The 19,988-nt window shown below is 36.5% G+C and overlaps 3 protein-coding genes across 3 annotated transcripts; all 3 read left to right on the top strand.

Annotated features, from left to right (window-relative positions):
* On the top strand, positions 6,248 to 12,288 carry LOC109715755 (probable magnesium transporter NIPA4). The gene is made up of 9 exons (XM_020240900.1): positions 6,248 to 6,688; positions 7,897 to 7,953; positions 8,099 to 8,189; positions 8,280 to 8,440; positions 8,549 to 8,676; positions 8,765 to 8,902; positions 9,663 to 9,755; positions 11,391 to 11,496; positions 11,850 to 12,288. Exons 1-9 carry the CDS (start codon positions 6,499 to 6,501, stop codon positions 11,963 to 11,965), a joined length of 1,080 nt encoding a protein of 359 aa, XP_020096489.1. The 5' UTR covers positions 6,248 to 6,498; the 3' UTR covers positions 11,966 to 12,288.
* On the top strand, positions 12,454 to 14,208 carry LOC109715763. Its single transcript, XM_020240913.1, has 2 exons — positions 12,454 to 13,321; positions 13,455 to 14,208. The coding sequence occupies exons 1-2, from the start codon at positions 12,912 to 12,914 to the stop codon at positions 13,693 to 13,695; spliced, it is 651 nt and encodes a 216-aa protein (XP_020096502.1). The 5' UTR covers positions 12,454 to 12,911; the 3' UTR covers positions 13,696 to 14,208.
* Positions 16,660 to 18,813, top strand: LOC109706961 (cytochrome P450 71A1-like). The gene is made up of 2 exons (XM_020227997.1): positions 16,660 to 17,651; positions 17,971 to 18,813. Exons 1-2 carry the CDS (start codon positions 16,734 to 16,736, stop codon positions 18,586 to 18,588), a joined length of 1,536 nt encoding a protein of 511 aa, XP_020083586.1. The 5' UTR covers positions 16,660 to 16,733; the 3' UTR covers positions 18,589 to 18,813.

Raw genomic sequence — 19,988 nt, 5'->3', positions numbered from 1 at the left:
TGTGTATATATATATATATATATATATAATCACTTTTACTAATGTTTGGTACATGAAGGTCGTTTGGTAGGTTCTGAGTTCGAGTGTGAAAGAAACACTCAAAAAGAAGCGAAGTGGACAAGGTTTTTATTCTCAAAAAACTAAAGTTTTTAAATAGTGCTGTTGATGAGTTAACATTTTGTAAATTTAAAAATTCAGATAATATTTTAAGAAATCAGTTGAATCAGCTGTAATGATTCGACCCGCACTAGTGTGGAAGTCTATCCGACGAAAATTTCTAGAATGCAACGGGTATATTGGTGACGTGGCGTAACAAACCAATCAAATATCTCCTTTTAGGGATATATGTCCCATCATGATTGTAAAAAAATATTTTTATTGTACTTTTGTTTGAAAAGAAGAAATGTGATTGGCTTGTTATTAATGATATGGTGTAAGTATGACAGTGTAGAATTCCTCCTATCCGACTCACACCCGCACTAATGTGGAAGTCTTTTATATGTATAAACTCTCCCAGCTTAGACCTTGACGTCCTCGTTAGATCCAAACAAAATAACAGATGCCCCGCATCTGATATCAATTGTAACGATCTGGCCCGCTAACAATAATAACTCGTTGGACCCAAAATATTTAAGCCCAGTTATTATTACTAGCGTGAACTAGTGTGGAGGTCTCTTAATTATATACCAAATCAAAATTATTTTTTCATCCGATATGTGACTATTAGGATGTTACACCAGCTTACGTCTGTCTCTTCATCGATAGAACCAGCCGAACCAGTCGAACTAGTTGCGAAGGCTAATATAGCTATTTAGTTTTACAATACAGTGAGCATATCAGCAACTATTGGAGGTGTATAAAAATGCTAAACTTATTAGCAACATTTAACAAAATATATATATTTTGGGCTAGGCATGCCCAACAATATTTTCATTAGAATGTTGGGGAAGAATAGTCAATGCAATGTCCTTTTCACTTCATAAATGGTTGTTCGGGTTTCTAATCAAACGCCGGATTGAGCGGGAGATGATGGGGGTGTGGAGAGATGGAGAAAGAATTAAATTATTAGCTTAAACGTACTCCTACTTTTGTATTTATCCTTTGAACTGTTTGGTTCGGGTATAAGCAAGAACTAGTTATTAAAAAAATAAATACAAGTATGAGGATAAGAAAAATAGTATTTGGATAAAAATTAGATTGTTTCCGGAGATAAAAAAAATAATGTTTGAATAGATAAATATGAAATAAGAAAAATAGTGGATAGTTATATATAGAAAATGAAGAAATTGGTGGAAATAGTTATACCAGCTTATTTCGAGTACCCGAGAATTATTATTCTCGGATAAAAAATTTACGTTTGGGGTATAAAAAGGGGATAAGGGGTTATACCTCCTCCCCTTATCCCCCATCCAAACGGTGCTAATTAATAAGTCGATTTCACTATATATTTAACTATATATATGTATTTAAATTGTACTGTGATTCAGAATCTTTTTCACTGTTCACGCCATCAAATTTATTACTATTTTTATGAAAAAAGTAATGAATGGTCGAAACTGAGTTATTTCTCGTACGATGAGAATATTTAGTAGTAGATAATTCACACATGAACCATTTGAAAGGTTAATTAAAAATATTTTTAAGTAATTTTCAAGGCTAAAATTAATTTGTTTGCTTAATTTGTTCCTACCAAATAAATCAACAGCATTTTAATGTTAAAGCTCCGTTTTATTTTATTTTATTTTATTTTATTTTTTGTAGCTCGCGTTTGGTTGATTTGTTTGGTTTTAGTGAATGGGGTCTTTTGACTCGACCAAACCAAAAAGTGCAAGTGAGTTAGGTTCTAACCAATTACTACATTGGGTTGGCCAATTTGGACTCTTTGTGATGTGACCTTCTTTGAGCATCTAATTATTTAACCATGTGGGTTTTAGCAATAGATGGGGTTTGGATTAGGAGATCTATTGGCAATTAGGGATGCAAATGGCGATCAATGTTGGTGAAGCTTCTATTCTGATCTGTCCCGAATTGGGTGGCGATAAGTGAGAACAAAAAAACATAGAAAAATATAACCGTCTGGAATCTGCTCCGTTCGCCAAGTAAATGGAGCGCGAGAGGTGGGAGACCCTTTTCCTTCTTTGACCCGTCTCGATCTGTCAAAATTCGTCAAAAATTCGCTTCCGTTCTGATCCGCAACGAATGGAGTAGGAAGTAGGGCTGAAAATATGATTAAAATTAATCTATCCGAATCCATTCTGACTTGACAAAGAAAATGAAGCGGGAGGTGAGACCGCCCCCGAATCTGCCCTGTTTGTAGCCCTATTGACAATCTTTTGAAAAAAATTAAAGAATACTATGGTTTATTTAATTAGAAGAGAGAGATTATGTGTCAAAAGTTTTTTATGTAGTTTTTGTATTAAGAAAGGAAGCATATACTTTTATAATTGAAAGGATGATTTTGCCAAATAATAAGCCCCTTTTTAAGTTTTGAAACTCAAAATGAGAATTGAACTAATTCTTAGAGATTTATGGACCATTGGGTTTTCAAATAAATTATCCCTCCATCTTTTTAAAAACAACATAAATTATTTTCATGGGAAAAAAACAAAAAAATAATATTGAATCTTATATTGGTAGATATTTTTTTTTAATTTACAAGTTATTCGGTATAGCAGTACAGATTGTCGGATTGTTAGCGCTAACCATTAATTTCCAAAACTCGAGCTGTTAGAAATATACAATCAATTCACTTAAAGCGTATAGATATAGTGCCCACGGGTCTCAATTGTGACTCGGCCCACCAAGCCTCACATCACTTCGAACATGACTCGGCCTAGCTACCTAGTCTTACACTATTTCAAACGTGACTCGGCTCAACATGATCTCCCGCCACAGGGCAGGATGCTGACCCATTTAAGCCAACACAGATTAGATAATATTCTTAATTTTTGTAAATTTTAGAATAATTTGATATGCTAGACACTAGGAGAAGACTTTCTTTTTTTTTTATTTTTATTTTTTTATAATCATTAGAGCATGACAAGTAATGGAGCAAAAAAGATGAAACTATTGTACCCCAATAGTTTCACATTAATAAACATTTTATCTAGTTTTGTATGGTATAATTAACCTATTGATATTAGTAACATGGGGAATTAAATATGTAGGGAAACCATGGCCTATATATTGTCCTTTATAGCCATTATAGTTTCTATTAATGATACAGGTGATGGATGCATGAATGGGTCACATGCTTCTTTTTTATTAACCCCTTTATTTTTAATTGGCACATATTTTTTTTCTCTCTTTTTTTTTTTTTAATTGGCACATATTATCCTTATCCATACTAATTAAAAACCTTCAGACCGTTTGGTTCGGGGATAAGCAGGGATAACGAAAGTTATTCCCACTATTCCACCAAACAAGATAAAGTTTGGCCGAAATATTTTATTCCGCCCAAATCTTGTTATTTCCGGTTATTCCGGAATAGTAAGAAATTTGCTATTCCACCATTTTGATAGAATAGTGCTATTCTAATACTTACTTTCAAACTTAATTAAAATTATAAATTGAATTAAAACTAAATTATATAAATATAATATATTATATATTATAATATATTATTTTTATTATAAAATTATTTATTGTATTATATTAATACATATTATTTATATTATCAGTATAACAAGTGACGTGCCTCTCACGAACTGCACATTCTACTTAGGAACTCTAAAATAGCACTGTAATAAAAATAAAATAAAATTTTTTTAAAAAAGTCTTGGTCTTTACAAAAAGAAATGCTCTTCTCACTCTCGTGCATGAATATGCATGAATAGTATATTTTTTAATTTATTTAAAAAAATTTGTGTTTGATAAGTTTTTTTTTTAAGAATAAAATTAATCACCTCGTAAGTGAAGTAAATAATCCTACGAAACCATGAAATATAGCAAGACTCTTAAAAAAGTAAAAATTTGAACTCCTAATTTAAAATCATACTAGAAAACTTTTGTATGGAATAAGTTGTCCTTCGGCAGCATCCAAATACGACTTTCAAAAATCAAAATTTCTATTTATAATCATATTTGAAATTTTTATGCTGAATAAATTAGTTTTGAATATCTTATTTGGATATCGGCCTTCACATTTTTTTTGGAAAATTGGGTATCCAAGTCTAAGGCTTCGTTTGGGATTCCGGGGTGTTTGTTTCCGTACGTAATATTGTGTTTCGCATATTGTGATGAGTCGGTTACAATATATTTTCTGCGGTCCTATCGGAGAATGCAGAAGCATATCCCTATATGCTTTTTCCTCAACTCTATTTTATCTAATAACGTTAGAAGACCTCAATACCAAACTAAGCCTAAGTGACGTTAAACATACTTTATGATATCGTGAGCTCCGTAACAACCAATTTTTTTTTTTTTAGGGAGAGAAAGATAATATGCTACCAGTTTCATTTTTTAAAAAATTTTAGAAATCAATTTATTTGACCGACCGTCCCTAAAGGACTTGGTGGTTGGTACCCGAGGTCCCAAGTTCGAATTCTAACTGATTCATATTTCTAGCTAAGTTTATTTCTAAATGAAATAAATGAAACGAATAGCGTGCTACCGATCTCTCAAAAAAAAAATCAATTTATCTGATAATGTGAAGCAACTAAACTTCAGACTTTAATCGATTATCCAAATCTTAAAAATTTTGACTCATCTGAACTATGCACTATTTTGAATCGATTATTCAAATCTTAAAATTTTTGACTTTAAACTTTGAATATGGTATTTATCTTTATAAATTTAGTTAGTATATTTCATACAATTTTTACAGATATATATTCATTAAAATAAAAAATTAATTTAAATTTTAAAGAACTTAAATCAAACAACTTGAAATACACGGTAGTAAAATCAAAAATTGAAATGTCGGATAATAAATTCAAAATAGCCCACAATTCAGATAAATTTTATATATTATTACCTAATTATAATTACTCCAACCTTATCCTTTAATTGAGTACAATCCACCGAACTAACCCACGCCGCGCCGCAATCGGGACCGTCCAAATTTCAACGGCCGTGATCGCAAACCCGATCATCTAGCGGCTCAGGCTTATGGCGCATAGTTGGGTTTATGCGGACGCTGGAGGGTCCGCATAAATCGCACGTATCCGTTGGACTATTTTATCCGTATCTGAACTACTACATCACTCCACCGCCATATACCGCACCAAAGCCGCGTTGAAAAGGTCGAAATGTACCTTTACTCCCTACAGTTTCCGTATATATCAATTTAGTCCTTCTAGTTGGTTTCCTTCTTAAAAATATAATAGAATTCAAGTCAATCATTTTAATTCATATTTCAATTTTTAAACTTTACAGTTCTAACTATTTGAATATGTATGTTTTGACAAAATCTCCAATTCAATACCCAAAATAATAACGAAATAAGAAAAAAAATTTCAAGAGATATCAAAATAAATAGGATTAGGAGCCCATTTCCAAATAGTTGAAGGATCTCCATATCAAAGCCAAAAGGGTTTTTTTGCATTTAGTTTTCTTAAAATTTTTTTTCTATAAATAATCCCACAAAATAAATAAGGTCATGGGCCCATTTCTAAATATTTGAAGGGTCTCCGTATCAAAGCCAAATGATTTTTTGCATTTAGCCCCTTAAAATTTATTTTTATAAATAATTCTGCAAAATTTATATTTATAAGATTGGTCCTATCTCCGCCACGCAAGTATCATGCGAGCGCCACACGAGCATCGATCGTGATGGAGGTTAAGTTGAACACGTTAAACCATTCACCGTAAAAATAATGAAATACGATAAATCATTCACCGTATTTAGATATGGTGGATAATTCACCGTGTTCAAGGTAATCCAAACTACAGCTTACGTGGTACTTGCGTGGTACGAATAGGGCCAATCTTACAATATAAATTTTATAGTGTTATTTTTAGAAAAATTTTTTTATAGGGGGCTAAATGCAAAAAAAGCCCAAAGCCAAAATAGACGTACCAAATCACGATATCGGGATAGTGAAGGGGCCGCTTCGTAAATTTTACCCAATAAAAGTAAATAATAATAATAATAAAAAATCATCCCCTTCGCGATCTCCACCACAGTAGTAGAAAAGGCGAAGAAACTCTCTTTCTCTCTCTTTTTCTTTTTCATTTTCATTTTTATTTTTAACCTCCATTTCCCCTCTCCTCCACTCCACCCCTCTCTCTCTCTCTCTCTTCAACACCCCTCCCCCTTCTCTCTCTCTCTCTCTCTCTCTCTCTCTCTCTACTCCCGAGATCTCCGCCCCTCCTCCGCCCGATCCGCCTCCTCCGCCGCCGCGGAGCGGAGATCCAGCGGCGGATCGCGCGCCGCCGCCGCGATGGGCGATCGCGTGGGGCTCGAGGCGAGGAACGCGGCGTAGAGAGGGAGAAAGTGAGTGTTCTGGGAGCTGACGACGCTAGGGTTTGGGGAGGGTTTTGCTTTGGAAGGAGGAGATGGAGCAGGGAGGGGGCGGGACGGAGGCGGCGACGGGGACGAGTAGCTGGGTGGAGTCGTACACGGGCATGTCTGCGGACAACATCAAGGGGCTCGTCCTCGCGCTCTCGTCCAGCGTCTTCATCGGCGCGAGCTTCATCGTGAAGAAGAAGGGGTTGAAGAAGGCGGGGGCGTCGGGGGTTAGGGCAGGTTCGACCCCTATCGATCTCATTGACTTTGTTCTCCCTCTCTTCCTTATCTTTGATCTTGTTACGGTATCTTATTGATCTTTTACGTTTTTGGTTTTGTGGGGATTGGATGATCCGAAGTTGCTTTTTCTTAGTGAATTGCTGGTTTCTCGCCCAATCGGTGTGGTATATTGGTGTTCAATTACGAAATTTTACTGATTCGTCGAAATCTTGATCTGAATCCAGTACTTGATTGGATTCATTGACTGGAAACAACTTGGAAGTCCATCAAAATGAAAATCAGTGCTTTGTTCTTTGCTGTATGTAATCTTTCCTGTACCTTAGGTTTACTATATTTGAAGTCCTATGACTCCGCGGTGTATCTAAACCTTGGGTACAAGTTTTTTATGATCTGAACTTGCCTTGCTTTGTAATGTGATACAAACTTAAGATTCATATCATGCTTGTTTGTGCAATGGAGTGGCTCCTGAGGGTTGGAGCCAGAAAACAGTTGCATGCTAATTTTCTAGAGATTTATAAATGCAATTTAACTTGTTTATGTTGTAGGCAGCATAGTCTGTCTAATAGCATATTGCTATGAATGTTACACGAAAATATCTATTCTCATTTTCAGATTACCTGTGTCATATCTCATTCAAATAATGGAAGCCGTATGTTCTGTGAGTTGCTTCATGATTTAGATATGAGTAGCAATTGTAAAAAAGATTCATGTGGAATATTTGGTTAGGCATTTTGCGATTCTCCACTATCTTTTTGAGCCACATCACTTTGGTTTTTCCTTTATCATGATAATGTATTGAATTGAATCATGATGCTTTAGGTTACAACCCTAGCTTAGATGGCAGCAACAGTCAGGATTGCGCAAAACATGACAGTTGCAATTAAGATTGTAAAGCTCTTTGAATATGCATATGCATGGCAAATGAGGCCCCAAATAGAGAGAGCATTGCATGTGGAAGCCTTGGGTGCCAAGTGGAATCTATTTTTGCTGTTTGGCCTTTTTGTAGCAATGGTGGGTTCAAATGTAGTTTTTTCCTGCATGGGTTGTCCTCATTGGGATATGGAATTGTTAACGGATCTAAGGGCTGTATTTTCCTGATATATACTTTTGTCTTGTATTCACAAGTAGTTTTGCAAGCATTGACATTTGTGATACTTTTGCTTAGTATGTGCTATAGGGAAAATGTTAACTTTTTCATTTTGCAACAGGGGTGGGAGGCTATTCTTACTTGTACGAGCCACTTTGGTGGGTAGGCATGATAACAAGTAAGCAGCCAAATTTTACGTGTTGGATAATGTTTTTTTGTATTTCATGATTAATGTATTTTTTAGTTTTTCTTTTTGTGTATTTAAATTGAACAGTTTATTCATTAATGGAATAAGGACTTATAATATTTTGTAAATGCTACAGTGATTGTTGGAGAAGTTGCAAATTTTGCAGCTTATGCATTTGCTCCAGCTATTCTAGTAACTCCTCTTGGTGCTCTTAGCATTATCATCAGGCATGAACTTGAATCACATGTTGTGCCTCCAAATTTTTTGCGTTTAAGATCATGTGTTGTCTGATATATCATGTACTACATGTGTTGCAGTGCTGCTCTTGCACGCATTATTTTACGAGAGAGGCTACATATATTTGGTATTCTTGGCTGTGCGCTGTGTGTTGTGGGTTCTACCACTATTGTCCTCCATGCCCCTCAAGAGCGTGAGATTGAGTCCGTGAAAGAAGTATGGGATTTGGCTACTGAACCAGGTTTTGGCTGTTCTCTTTGACCCTTCTAGAATTGATGGTCATCAAGTTATATTTGTCAAATATTATTTTATAAGATGCTAATAAGCCATAATTCATCCTTTCTCGCAGCTTTTCTATTCTATGCGGCAATTGTACTTGCAGCAGTTTTCATTCTTATATTCCATTTTATTCCACAATATGGACAGACGCATATCATGGTGTATATTGGTGTTTGTTCCCTTGTAGGTTCCTTGTCGGTATGTATTTCTGACATAAGAAGTTGTTATCTTGACCTTATTTTTCTGTGATGAGTGGCAAATATTAAGTATTCCATAATTTGTGCAGGTCATGAGTGTGAAAGCTCTTGGAATAGCTTTGAAGTTGACATTTTCAGGAATGAATCAGCTAATTTATCCGCAAACTTGGGCTTTCACGATAGTTGTGATTGCTTGCGTGGTAACCCAAATGAACTATCTGAACAAGGTACTATGATCTTGCACGTGGGAATGCTAGTCTGTTGTTTGTGGGATGGTTTACTATGATTGCTTGGAGTTCATTTCAGTGTGGCTGGAATAAACATGAGTTTTGAGCCTGTTTAAGTATTGAGCCCTAACAAATCCTATACATCACCTTGTTATCATTTTTGATGTAGATTCTATTCTTTATTACAGGGCTTATATCTCTCCGTTGTTAGCATTTTGACCTGGATTTTATTCTTTATTACTTATGACTTCATTTACCAGCAATTTCATTATTTTATTGTTTTCTCGATTTACTTCTTATATGTTATGCAACAAAAATGAAGTTAAGCAACAATATAATGGAAACTAGTTCTTAAGTTTGGCTTGTCAAGAGACATTGTAAAGAGATCCACCTGTTTTCATGGGTTGATAATCCTTCTGGGAGGGGATAGTATAGAAGATGATACAAAGTAAAGTGGGAGTACTTATTTGGAGTGATTTTGTTTTTTCTTGTGATTGTCATGAATCCTTTGAATTAAGATAGAATTTTTTTTTGTGTTGGCTATTTTGCGTTCAGGATGTTGGGTAATATATCCAAATATATTGAAAATTAGTGTCAGTGTAAAATATAGGCTTACTACTATTTCCATATAAAAGGTTGTATGGGAAGTACTATTTTTATAAAAGTCTCTGTAATTGGTTATGAATCTTTTACTTAAATCATACCTTGATTTTGAATTTCCTGTCAATATATGTAATTCTCATTATCTTTCCTTCCACAGGCTCTTGACACGTTCAATACAGCTGTCGTATCACCAATATATTACACTATGTTTACATCACTAACCATTTTGGCAAGTGTCATCATGTTCAAGGTAACTGCTTATATATAACATGTTATTGTGCAGTTGTTGTTACAGCATAAGTTTTGAGTTATAAGTGGTGAGTTGCATTGCAAATCAACCACTAATAAGTAGTTAGGTATTACTATCTCAGGATAATCTACAAAGTCGAGGTCTATTTAGAGTCTCAACTAGTAAAATTAAGTAAAGTTGGTGCTCTATTGAGATTTAGTATTTTTTTTTTTTTTATTTTTATAATTGCGATGAGGTTTAGGCATTGCTTTGCTACGCTTCTTTTATTTTTTATTTTTTAAACGTTTGGCAGATGTGCCAGTATATTCTTGTAACTGCTGGTTAGGTAGCGATGCATCCCAGCTGAATGCAGAATGGCATCTCTTTTGAAACAATAAAGAAACTGAAAATGTTTTTAGTAAGGTTTTACTTTTGTTTCTTAAACAATAAGTTTAGATTGATAACTGTCTGCTATCTGCCAGTCCAGACAATTATGTAATTTGAGTTTGGAAAAAAAAGAAAAGAAAAGAAAAGATGAATGTCATTCAAAAGATGGCCCTAGTCTATTACTTGCACTTGCTAGCACTTTTCAAATGACTTTTTAATAGAAGCTTCAGTTTTCCTCCTTGTTGATCTGTTGATCATTAGTTTGGGTTGTTCTTTAAGTATGATATCTTAAATGATAACTGATTGAATATTTAGGGGGGAAATAATTCTATGGTCAGAGTGAGAATATTATCATGCTTCAGTTCGCTAAAGAAAAGTGCAGAAAAATAATAAATAAGCTGTAGAAAGAGATAGTGGTCTGGTAAGTCCGCATTTGGGACTGTCAGCGTGTAATTGTGTTCTATGATAGACCTCTTCTACCTTAATCTGTAGATAACATCAATTACAGTATGTTATGTGGGTGCTTAGTGGCCTTTATCCCAGATATAGAAGAACTGTAAATAACGTATGCTGATATTCTTGAATTGATTGCCGCATTTTTGAATTAATTCACTTTTCAAGGGAGAGGCTCTATGCTAAGTGGAAATTAAAAGTGAATATATCTTTAGTAGATGGGGTGGAATTGCTAGATACTATTCAGCTTATTCCTCTTTCTTTTTGGTTTTTTACTTTTTTAGGCTTTATTAGTGTGGCCTTTCAGGCTTTATTAGTGCTTTTCTTCCCTTTCCTGATATGTTCAGCTTATGGATAAGTTAGAGGAGGGATGTGGATTGGTATTGTAGGTTTATTCTCTTAAAAATAACTAATTCTGGTTATCATAAGTTATTCTACATGAGTCATTTGTTTTTGAAATGATGGGATCCTTTTGATTTGTTATTATTGCCTCTAATTGAAAGTCTCATCTCTTCGGTGGGGGAAACAATGCTTTTGTTTTCCTCGTCTCTGTGGCGAATGGCCTTTGTAAGATAATCAAATGGGGCCAAGAAGTAATTGTTCTTGATCTCCTCGGAGCCCAGTTTAGGGGAGAGAGTTATGACTTACGAGGAGGGAGGGAAATTCTTATTTAGCTAGAGAAGCTGAATTTGTGGTTTAGCAGCATGGTTGCCGTTACCTTCTTTCCTCTTTTGTGTTATTCACCTGAAAAATAGATATGTATGGAATGCATCTTTAACTCGGTGGTGGACGATTAATCTGTTTCTTTGCATGCAGGACTGGGATCGGCAAAATCCAACACAAATTGTCACAGAGATGTGTGGCTTCGTTACGATTCTCTCTGGGACGTTTCTTCTTCACAAGACTAAGGACATGGTTGATGGTAAGCTTGTAGTGATGCTTCAGTCCATTTAACTGCACCATTGTGCAAAAAAAATTTGGTCTACTTCTTTGGCCGGCAACAACCACCGGCCCCCCAACTTTTGCACCAAAATAAGCCACGAGCTAAAGTCACGAGCTAAAGTTTCTTATTAATATAATCATCATGAGAAGTGCTCGGGGTGTATTTCAATCGAAAGTGCAGGATTTCGTCCTCAAGTCATACAGACAAAAAAAAGTAAAAAATCAAAATTACGGAGTCAAAAAATATTTGGACCTCCTTTTTTCGATCAATCACTACTGACTCAACTTTCTGATTCCAACCTTTTCACTTCTCGCCTTTCTTCTTTTTCACAGGGCTTACACCGTGTCTGTCCGTGCGGCTACCTAAACATGCCGACGAGGACGGATTTCCCGCCGAGGGCATTCCGCTTAGGTCTCCGAGGCCTCCAGAGTCGTTTCGGTCGCCTTGATCGTATGTTTTGGAACTGCCTTGTGAATCTTAAGTTACACAAATTAGGGTTACCGTGGGAAAGCCTGCATTCTTTTATTGGATACGAAATTGTAGAGCTTTTTCTTAGCGTCGCATATATATTAAAAAAGTTCTTCTTCCCCCCTAAATTTGAAGCTTTGCCATGGACATATGGGGATCACATAATCTATACAGTTGAGTGTAATTTAGCCGCAATTGCTGAGAAATTCGTTTAATTTTCGCAGAGACTCGAAATTGATTAGTTCTGCTAGAAAGGTTCCTTTTTGCCATTCAATTAGATTCTTAATAAACCTTATTTGTTTATACCTTTCTTGTCGACATCTCTCAACTTTGTTTGTTTTCGATTCTGAGTTACTTCCATCAGATGAATACAAGTGTTCTATCAAATTTGGTGGCGTTTCTGTTTAATATAACGTAAATGAAAACGTCTCTGTGTGCTTTTTGGTCGATGAAATTACGGATTTTGTTAGCAGCTTGCATTTGCATGTGGTAGCAGAACATTTACTTTTACTGGAATTCTCAATTGATCTGGTGAAGTTAAATTAAAACAGGAAAAAGTTCAGGGGATTTTGTTTCGAAATAGGGATAGGTGAGGGGCCAATTATGTCTCATAGGAAGAAAGAAACAATGGATCTGCTCAACATCTTTGTGCTATTGTGTGGTGTCGCAGCGCCTGATCCTGCATTATCTTGGATTTGAGTTTCCATGTAAAACATTTCCTGTTGTGATCCTAAACCCTGGAAATGGCATACTTGCATTGAAGGGTACGTGTGTTTGAGGTTTCAGTACTTTACCATGAAGCAATTCCATTTCTCAAACCAAAGGCAAAAAGCACCGAAAGGCTCTTTTCTCCTCCAATTAAAAACCCTAAGCATCCTTGATCATCTCCATCTTCTTCTCTTCTCTCCCTTCTCGTCCCTGCTCCAATGGATGATGAAAAAGACACGTGCAGGATCCTCCTCGAAGCCGCCGTCGCTGCTGCGGCCGACGGCGATGATGACGATGGTGCCGACGAGCCGAACATTATCTATGTCCTCAACCTCGTCCTCAGCGGCACCGCCCGCCTGAATGTGCTCCTCCCCACCGCCACCATCCTCGCCTTCGCCATCTTCGCCCCGCTCCTCACCGACGACGGCCGCTGCCCTCTCCAAATCCATCGGTGCCTCACCGCCGCATTCCTCGCCCTCTGCGCCGCCTCCTGCGTCTTCTTCTCCCTCACCGACAGCTTCCGCGGCCCCTCCGGGCGCCTCCACTACGGCGTCGCCACGCCCCGTGGTATTTGGGCGTTCGGCGTACAACGGCGGCGGCGAAAAGTTGAGGATCCGACGGCCTACAGGTTGTTGTTGAGACTTGTTTTGAACTGTTTCTATTATGCTGGTCAGTTGTGTCAGTGCAGTAGAAGAAAAACTTATGCGGAACTGAAATGCTGCTTTTGAGATTCGCATTTAATATTTTTATATTCAACACAGGCTGAGATGGTGGGATCTGTTCCACGCGGTGCTGTCGGTGGTGGCGTTCGGGACGTTCGCGGCGGTGCACTATGACGTGGTGGGGTGCTACTACCCTTGGATGCCGAGGAAGCTCATCAACACCCTTCCTCTAGTCGTGGGCTTCGTCGTCAGCCTCCTCTTCGTCCTCTTCCCTTCCAAGCGGCGCGGGATCGGATACCCCTTCTTGCTCCAGAGCGACGCCGTCTACTTACGGCATTGACGCCTAAGAGGTCGGAGGTTCGATTCCTGAGTTTGCGTTTGAATACAGACGCCCAGACGTTCCCGCCGAAAACGACTTAAAAATTTGTTCGGAAGAATTTATCGATCTTAAGATTCATGCAGAGTAAAATCTGATGACAAAATGAGGAACCTCGGAAAAGAAGGATATGAAAGAAAGATTTCTTGCTTTTATGTAAATAGAATCCGAATCATAAAAATGAACAGCAAAGCAAGTTACTCTGAGATTATTACATGGATTGTAACCCAAAAGTAGTCTTCAATCCGCCCAATTAATTTATGTGAAATAAATTATATAATAATTTACAAATATTTAAAAAGAATGATTGGGAAAAAAAAATAATGCTAATTGTACACTCCTAAATTAGATATATATCTTACATCCCGCCTATCTAAAAATGCAAATGGGACGGATTCGAGAGCAGGGGAAGTCCCTCATCTCCCACGTTGTTTTCTTGGTGGGTCGAAGGGGAAGTCCCTCATCTCCCACGTTGTTTTCTTGGTGGGTCGAAGCGGATTGAGTATGGATTAATTTTTATCATGTTTTTTGTTGCCTATTGTGGGTTTCCGAAGGAAGAATTTTTTCGTCTCTAGCTCTTGTTTTTTTGGCGGATCGGGTCAGATTCAGGATTGATTTTTTTATTTTTTATATTATTTTTAATCCCCAGTTGCCCTCCATTGGGGACTAAGGGTGGGTGCTCCATCAATCTGGATCCAATTTTCTCTCTATTCTTACCAAAGGCTATTTGTATTTACTTCTATACTAGTCTTATCAATTTTTTAAAAAACTAAAAATCAGAAAACATTTCGTGAATCCTAGAGCGAAAAAGGCGTAGGATTTTATATTGATACATGCAGATGTACATACAACATTCTAAAAAAATCATTATATCTATTACATCAAATTATTATATTAAATTTTAATTTAAAATTTTTATCATAAAATATTTAATGCTACTAATAAAATCTGGAGAATTTACAACAACTCCTCCTTTTGCTTTAAATACTTGACCCCCACTTTTTCACAATCAAATTAGTCTACTTTGAACAGGTGAATCAATCACCTCTTCTTTTATCACTCACGAAATTTACATCTTTTATTAAAGAACAAAAAGCTACCTTGTACAACCTATATATATAGGGATTTATTTATTTATTTATTTTGGATTTTCAGTATTTTTAAAAAAGAGAAATTTCAAACATAATCTTTCAAAACTTTAAAATATTATAGATGTCCATTAAAATCTAAAGTATCATTCACATATACAGCTCTAAACATATGAATATATCACAAATCTAAACCAAAAGCCTAAATCCTAAATCCTTTATTAATGTATATATAAGGGTGCTAATAATATTTATAATTTGAAGTAACATTTATAAAATTCATGTACAAAAAGTATTGTTCCTTTTGAAGGTCAGTGGTGGGCCCATCTCTTTTTTGTCCCATCACAAATTGTCCACTATTTTTTTTTGTCCCTTTACAAATTTCCGCTAATTTTAAGGTCAAAAAAAGACTACAACTCATTAAAAGGGGATAAAGTTAAATTGCGCAGCGCACAAACGCATGTATAGACACCTGCTAGTATACTATTGATAGCACGGAGGTCTCTATATTATAAAACTATTTTTAATGATACATCGGCGATCGATTCCGTTATACTTGATTTATACTATTGAAAGTAAAGTTATTTTCAATAATGCAGTTTTCCAATCGACGATCGGCTCCGTTATCTACACTATTAAAAATATTTGAAAACTAAATTTTATAATTTTTTTACATTATTTACCTATTAAATGGGTAGTCTAAAAATGAACGGCTGAAAATAAAAACCTTATAAAAAATGATGATAAAATACTTAAATTTAAAATCAAAGGCACTGATCTTACTCTAAATAGTAAAAAAAAAATTTTATAAAAATTTCATCAGATTTGAATTATTTTACACAATTTAATTCAGCCATTAAAATTATCAATTTTGAGACCTTTTGATCACTAGCCAAATAATGTCGAAAAATTATGAAATTTAGTTTTCAAATATTTTCAATAGTGTAGATCAAGTTTAGCAGTACCGATTGTTGATTTGAAAATCATATCATTGAAAATAAGTTGGTGGCATGGAGACTTCCGTGCTATCGATAATATACCAGCCTAACGCATGCGCGCGCGCACTCTCTCTCTCTCTATATATATATATTATAATTTTTGACGTGTTTAATTATGATTTTTTTTTTTTCCTTTTTTTGCATCTTATAGTTGAATTTTGTATGCAATATTGAATTGTAATCTTTTCTGAACATAGAAATTGGGCTGTTGAATTGGAAGTACAAAAAAAATACAAAAAAAAATAAAATAAAATAAATTTGAAAATTAAAATGGTAGCGAACAAGTTATAGTGAAGTAAATTGCTCTACAAAAGGAAGAGGTACTAATAGTTATCAACTCAACTTTAAAGGCGATGATTTTTCCTTAATTTAAAAGGATCCAAGATGCATGATATATAGTGGACAAATTAAATTTTCCATCTCTTCAATAAGACAAAAATATAAATATAATAAAACATTTTATTCCGAACCTAGCTAGGAGTATAGTTTGTCACACTCATCTGATAAAATAATAGGGACAAAGACCATGTGACATAGGCTCAAATTTGAGAGGAATTAGTTTAATTTTTTTTTAGGATAAATTGCACTCTTAGTTCATCAACTTTTTGCTCACTTTCGTATAAGTCAAACTTTTAAGTTGAACATTTAACATCTCAAAACTTTTAAGTATTTGCTGTAACTTTTAGTGTTGTTTATTCTTTTGTTATTGTTCGTTGCATTCATCAGCTATACAATTGTCTAAATAATTTTTTTTTCTAAGTTTAAAAGTTTGAGGATCAAACAGAAACTCTTCGTAAAAGTTTAAGAACTAGTGGTGCACGTTACCTATTGAATATTTCAATAGCCATCAACATGTATATAAATTGAGCACCCGAGGGAACATACTCAAAAACATTGTTGTAACTTAGAATCCCCCATGGCTTCTTCACTAGTAGGACTAGCAATTGAATCACCTCTACTACTACTATCCCTTCTTTTGCTCCTCCCCCTCCTCTTACTACTACTAAGGAGTAAAAGATCCTCCAATAGAACCAATCTCCCCCCTTCCCCTCCTAAGCTCCCTTTCATAGGCAATCTCCACCAATTCGGTTCGCTCCCTCATCGCGCTCTCCACGCTCTTTCCACCAAGTATGGCCCCCTCATGCTTCTCCGCCTCGGCGAGATCCGAACACTTGTCGTATCGTCTCCTGACACGGCTCGCGAGATCATGAAAACTCACGATCAAATCTTCGCGAACCGCCCTTCTCTGAGGTCCGCGGAGATCATCCTATATGACTCGATGGATTTAGCTTTCGTACGCTACGGTGAGCATTGGAGGCAAATGAGGAAGCTATGCATAATCCACTTATTAAGTGCTAAAAGAGTGCAATCATACAACCAAGTGAGAGAAGAGGAGGTGGCCATCATGATCCAAAAGATCACTCAAGTCTCTCTCAAGCCAAGTTTGGTGGATTTAAGTGAAATTCTATACTCCTTCGCAAACGATATCGTTTGTAGGGTGGTTTCGGGGAAGTTCTCTAGAGAGGAAGGGCGAAATGAGCTATTCCGCAAACTTATCGAGGAGAATGGTTACTTACTTGGGGGGTTCTTTGTGGAGGACTATTTCCCTTCACTAGGATGGTTGGATAAGTTCCTAAAGTTGAGCGCGAGGGCGAAGAGGAACTTCAAGAGATGGGATAAGTTACTTGAGGAGGTGATCAAGGAGCATGAGAGTAGGGAGAAGGTTAAAAAAGATGATGAGGAGGAGGATTTTGTGGATGTGTTGCTCACTCTTCAAAAAGACCCAAACATGGATGTTGCTTTGAAGAGAGAGCACATTAAAGCACTTTTACTGGTAATATTTTTGTGTTTTTTACTCTCCTCTTGCTCATGAAGAGTAGGAGCAACAAATAAATAGTTCTTACTTTGCAATTCAATATGAATAGTGGTGTTATTAATCATGTTAAATTATTGACTTTCATCACTATTTATTAAGTAAATTTGAACCTATTCAGCAAATCTGATGTGGCAATTTTACTACGAACTAAAAAAGTACAACCTAAGGAAGTTTGGCGATAATGATCTCCAATTTTACTACACCTTTGGTGGCTTATCCACTTATTCTCCTCAAGTTATTGATGAAAGTCTTTGATTTTTGCCATCGTTTTCTTTAGGATATGTTTGCAGCAGGAACAGACACAACATACATAGTCCTCGAATGGCTCATGGCGGAGCTTGCTAAAAGCCCTAATGCAAAGAGGAGGTTACAAGACGAGGTGAGACGAACCAAAGCTACCAAAGGTGGCATGATCGGAGCCCAGGATTTGAACACGATGAGCTATTTGAAGGCCGTGGTTAAGGAGGCACTGAGGTTGCACCCTCCAGCTCCGCTACTGCTTCCTCGAGAATCAACACAAGATTGCTATGTGAAAAACTACTTCATTCCGCAGAAAACGCGGGTGATCATTAATGCTTGGGCCATCAATCGAGACCCCGTTCTTTGGAATTCACCCGATGAATTTCGTCCCGAGAGGTTTCTCGACAGTTCTTCGGTAGATTTTAAAGGAAATGATTTTCAGTTCATTCCTTTCGGTGCGGGTCGAAGGATTTGTCCTGGGATGCAATTTGCAGTGTCAACTTTAGAGCTCGCGGTCGCGAATCTTGTATATAGATTCGAGTGGGAGTTGCCTCATGGCTTGAGAGAAGAGGAGTTTGACATGATTGAGGCTCCTGGATTGACTACAAGGAAGAGAGAAAAGCTTATGCTTGTGGCTAAACCATGTTGCATATAGATCATATATACGTACGTATACCATGTATGCATGAATAAGATAAGAGAAATGTTGGTCTCTCTCTCTTTTTTTTATTCTAGCTCTTAAAGATCTTATGATTGATTAGTTTGGACGCTATTATGTACTCTGCTACTACGTACTCTGCAAACTTGTAAGGTTTGTTTAGAATTATGAAAAGTTTGCAGTACATACAGTACATGCAGTAAAAAAGTACGATTGATGAAAGGTTTTTCTATTTATTTATCCATATCGTAATGAGTTGGTTACGTTATATTTTGCCCCGACTACTCTTTTCCTACAAGCTTTATATCGACCTCGGTACAAAACAAACTCGATCTAAGTTGAAGGAGAGATGATCTAGGAGAGATGTTGTTCTATTATCTAACTCACCGCCTCAAACGGGCGGGTTTTGATAAACCGGGCATGCGGGTTTGACCCGGCTTCTCAGATGCGTGTAACACTTGATAATCGTAATTTACTGCATTCGCAGTAGCTTCAGAATTAAAAATAGTAAAAACGACGACGTTGGAAGAGTGCTTGGTGAAAAAGTTGCTTTCTCTTGAGTGACAAAAGAAACAAGCCCTCAAATTCCATGGCACCACTTTGTTGATTAATTTGTCTCCATTAATTGCGTTTTTAATTGACTAGTTTTTTTAATTAATGGCCTGCATGCTAAGAGTCTCAATTCTATGGCTACTTGGTAATATCGTCCTATGAGTGATTCACGTCAATTTCAAATGAAAAATTCAAGATATGCTACGATAGGCCTGGAAAATTCGAGATTTGCGACAATTCGACCCGTATTAGCCACTCAAAGGCGCAAGATGCTGCTAGTGTCGTGGAAAGATCTGCTACGATAGGCCTAGACACTACAACAAAAACAGTCTATAGCGACATTTTTAAATGTAGGTACATGTCAAAAAAGTGCTGCTAGCTAAAAAATGTAAACCATCTGCTCCCTTCATACACTGTAAGCTTATCAGGGTGACGCTACAAGTGATAACTTGTGGCTAGCCCAGCTATTGGTTAGACCTAAGTCCAGGTCTAGTCAATCTACGTACCAGCTGGCGTCCACTTCGGGCCAGCTGACTCGGTCGACTCTATCATCTCGAAAGTCGATCGAGCAGGGTGAGGTCGATTGTGATATTGTCTTAATTCAATATCCCTGTGTACAAGTAAATACGATTTTGAATTTTTGTATAGACGATTACGGATTTATATTTCGGGTTAGGTTGGTTCTTATTTTTCTAATGAGATGAGTTGGGTGGTGTTGGTCAGGTAAACCGAGCTAACGTTTATCTTTTCTTTTTTTTTCTTTTTCTTTTTAGTTAATGGTAGAAAAGAAGAGAAAAGTGAGTTAGGTGACTTTAAGATCTGCTTCTCGGTAAGGACAGTAGGAG

This window comes from Ananas comosus, linkage group 1 (assembly GCF_001540865.1).
Source record: "Ananas comosus cultivar F153 linkage group 1, ASM154086v1, whole genome shotgun sequence".
Lineage (NCBI taxonomy): Eukaryota > Viridiplantae > Streptophyta > Magnoliopsida > Poales > Bromeliaceae > Ananas > Ananas comosus.
Note: the sequence above shows the minus strand (reverse complement) of the source record. Positions and strands in the feature narration are given on the sequence as shown.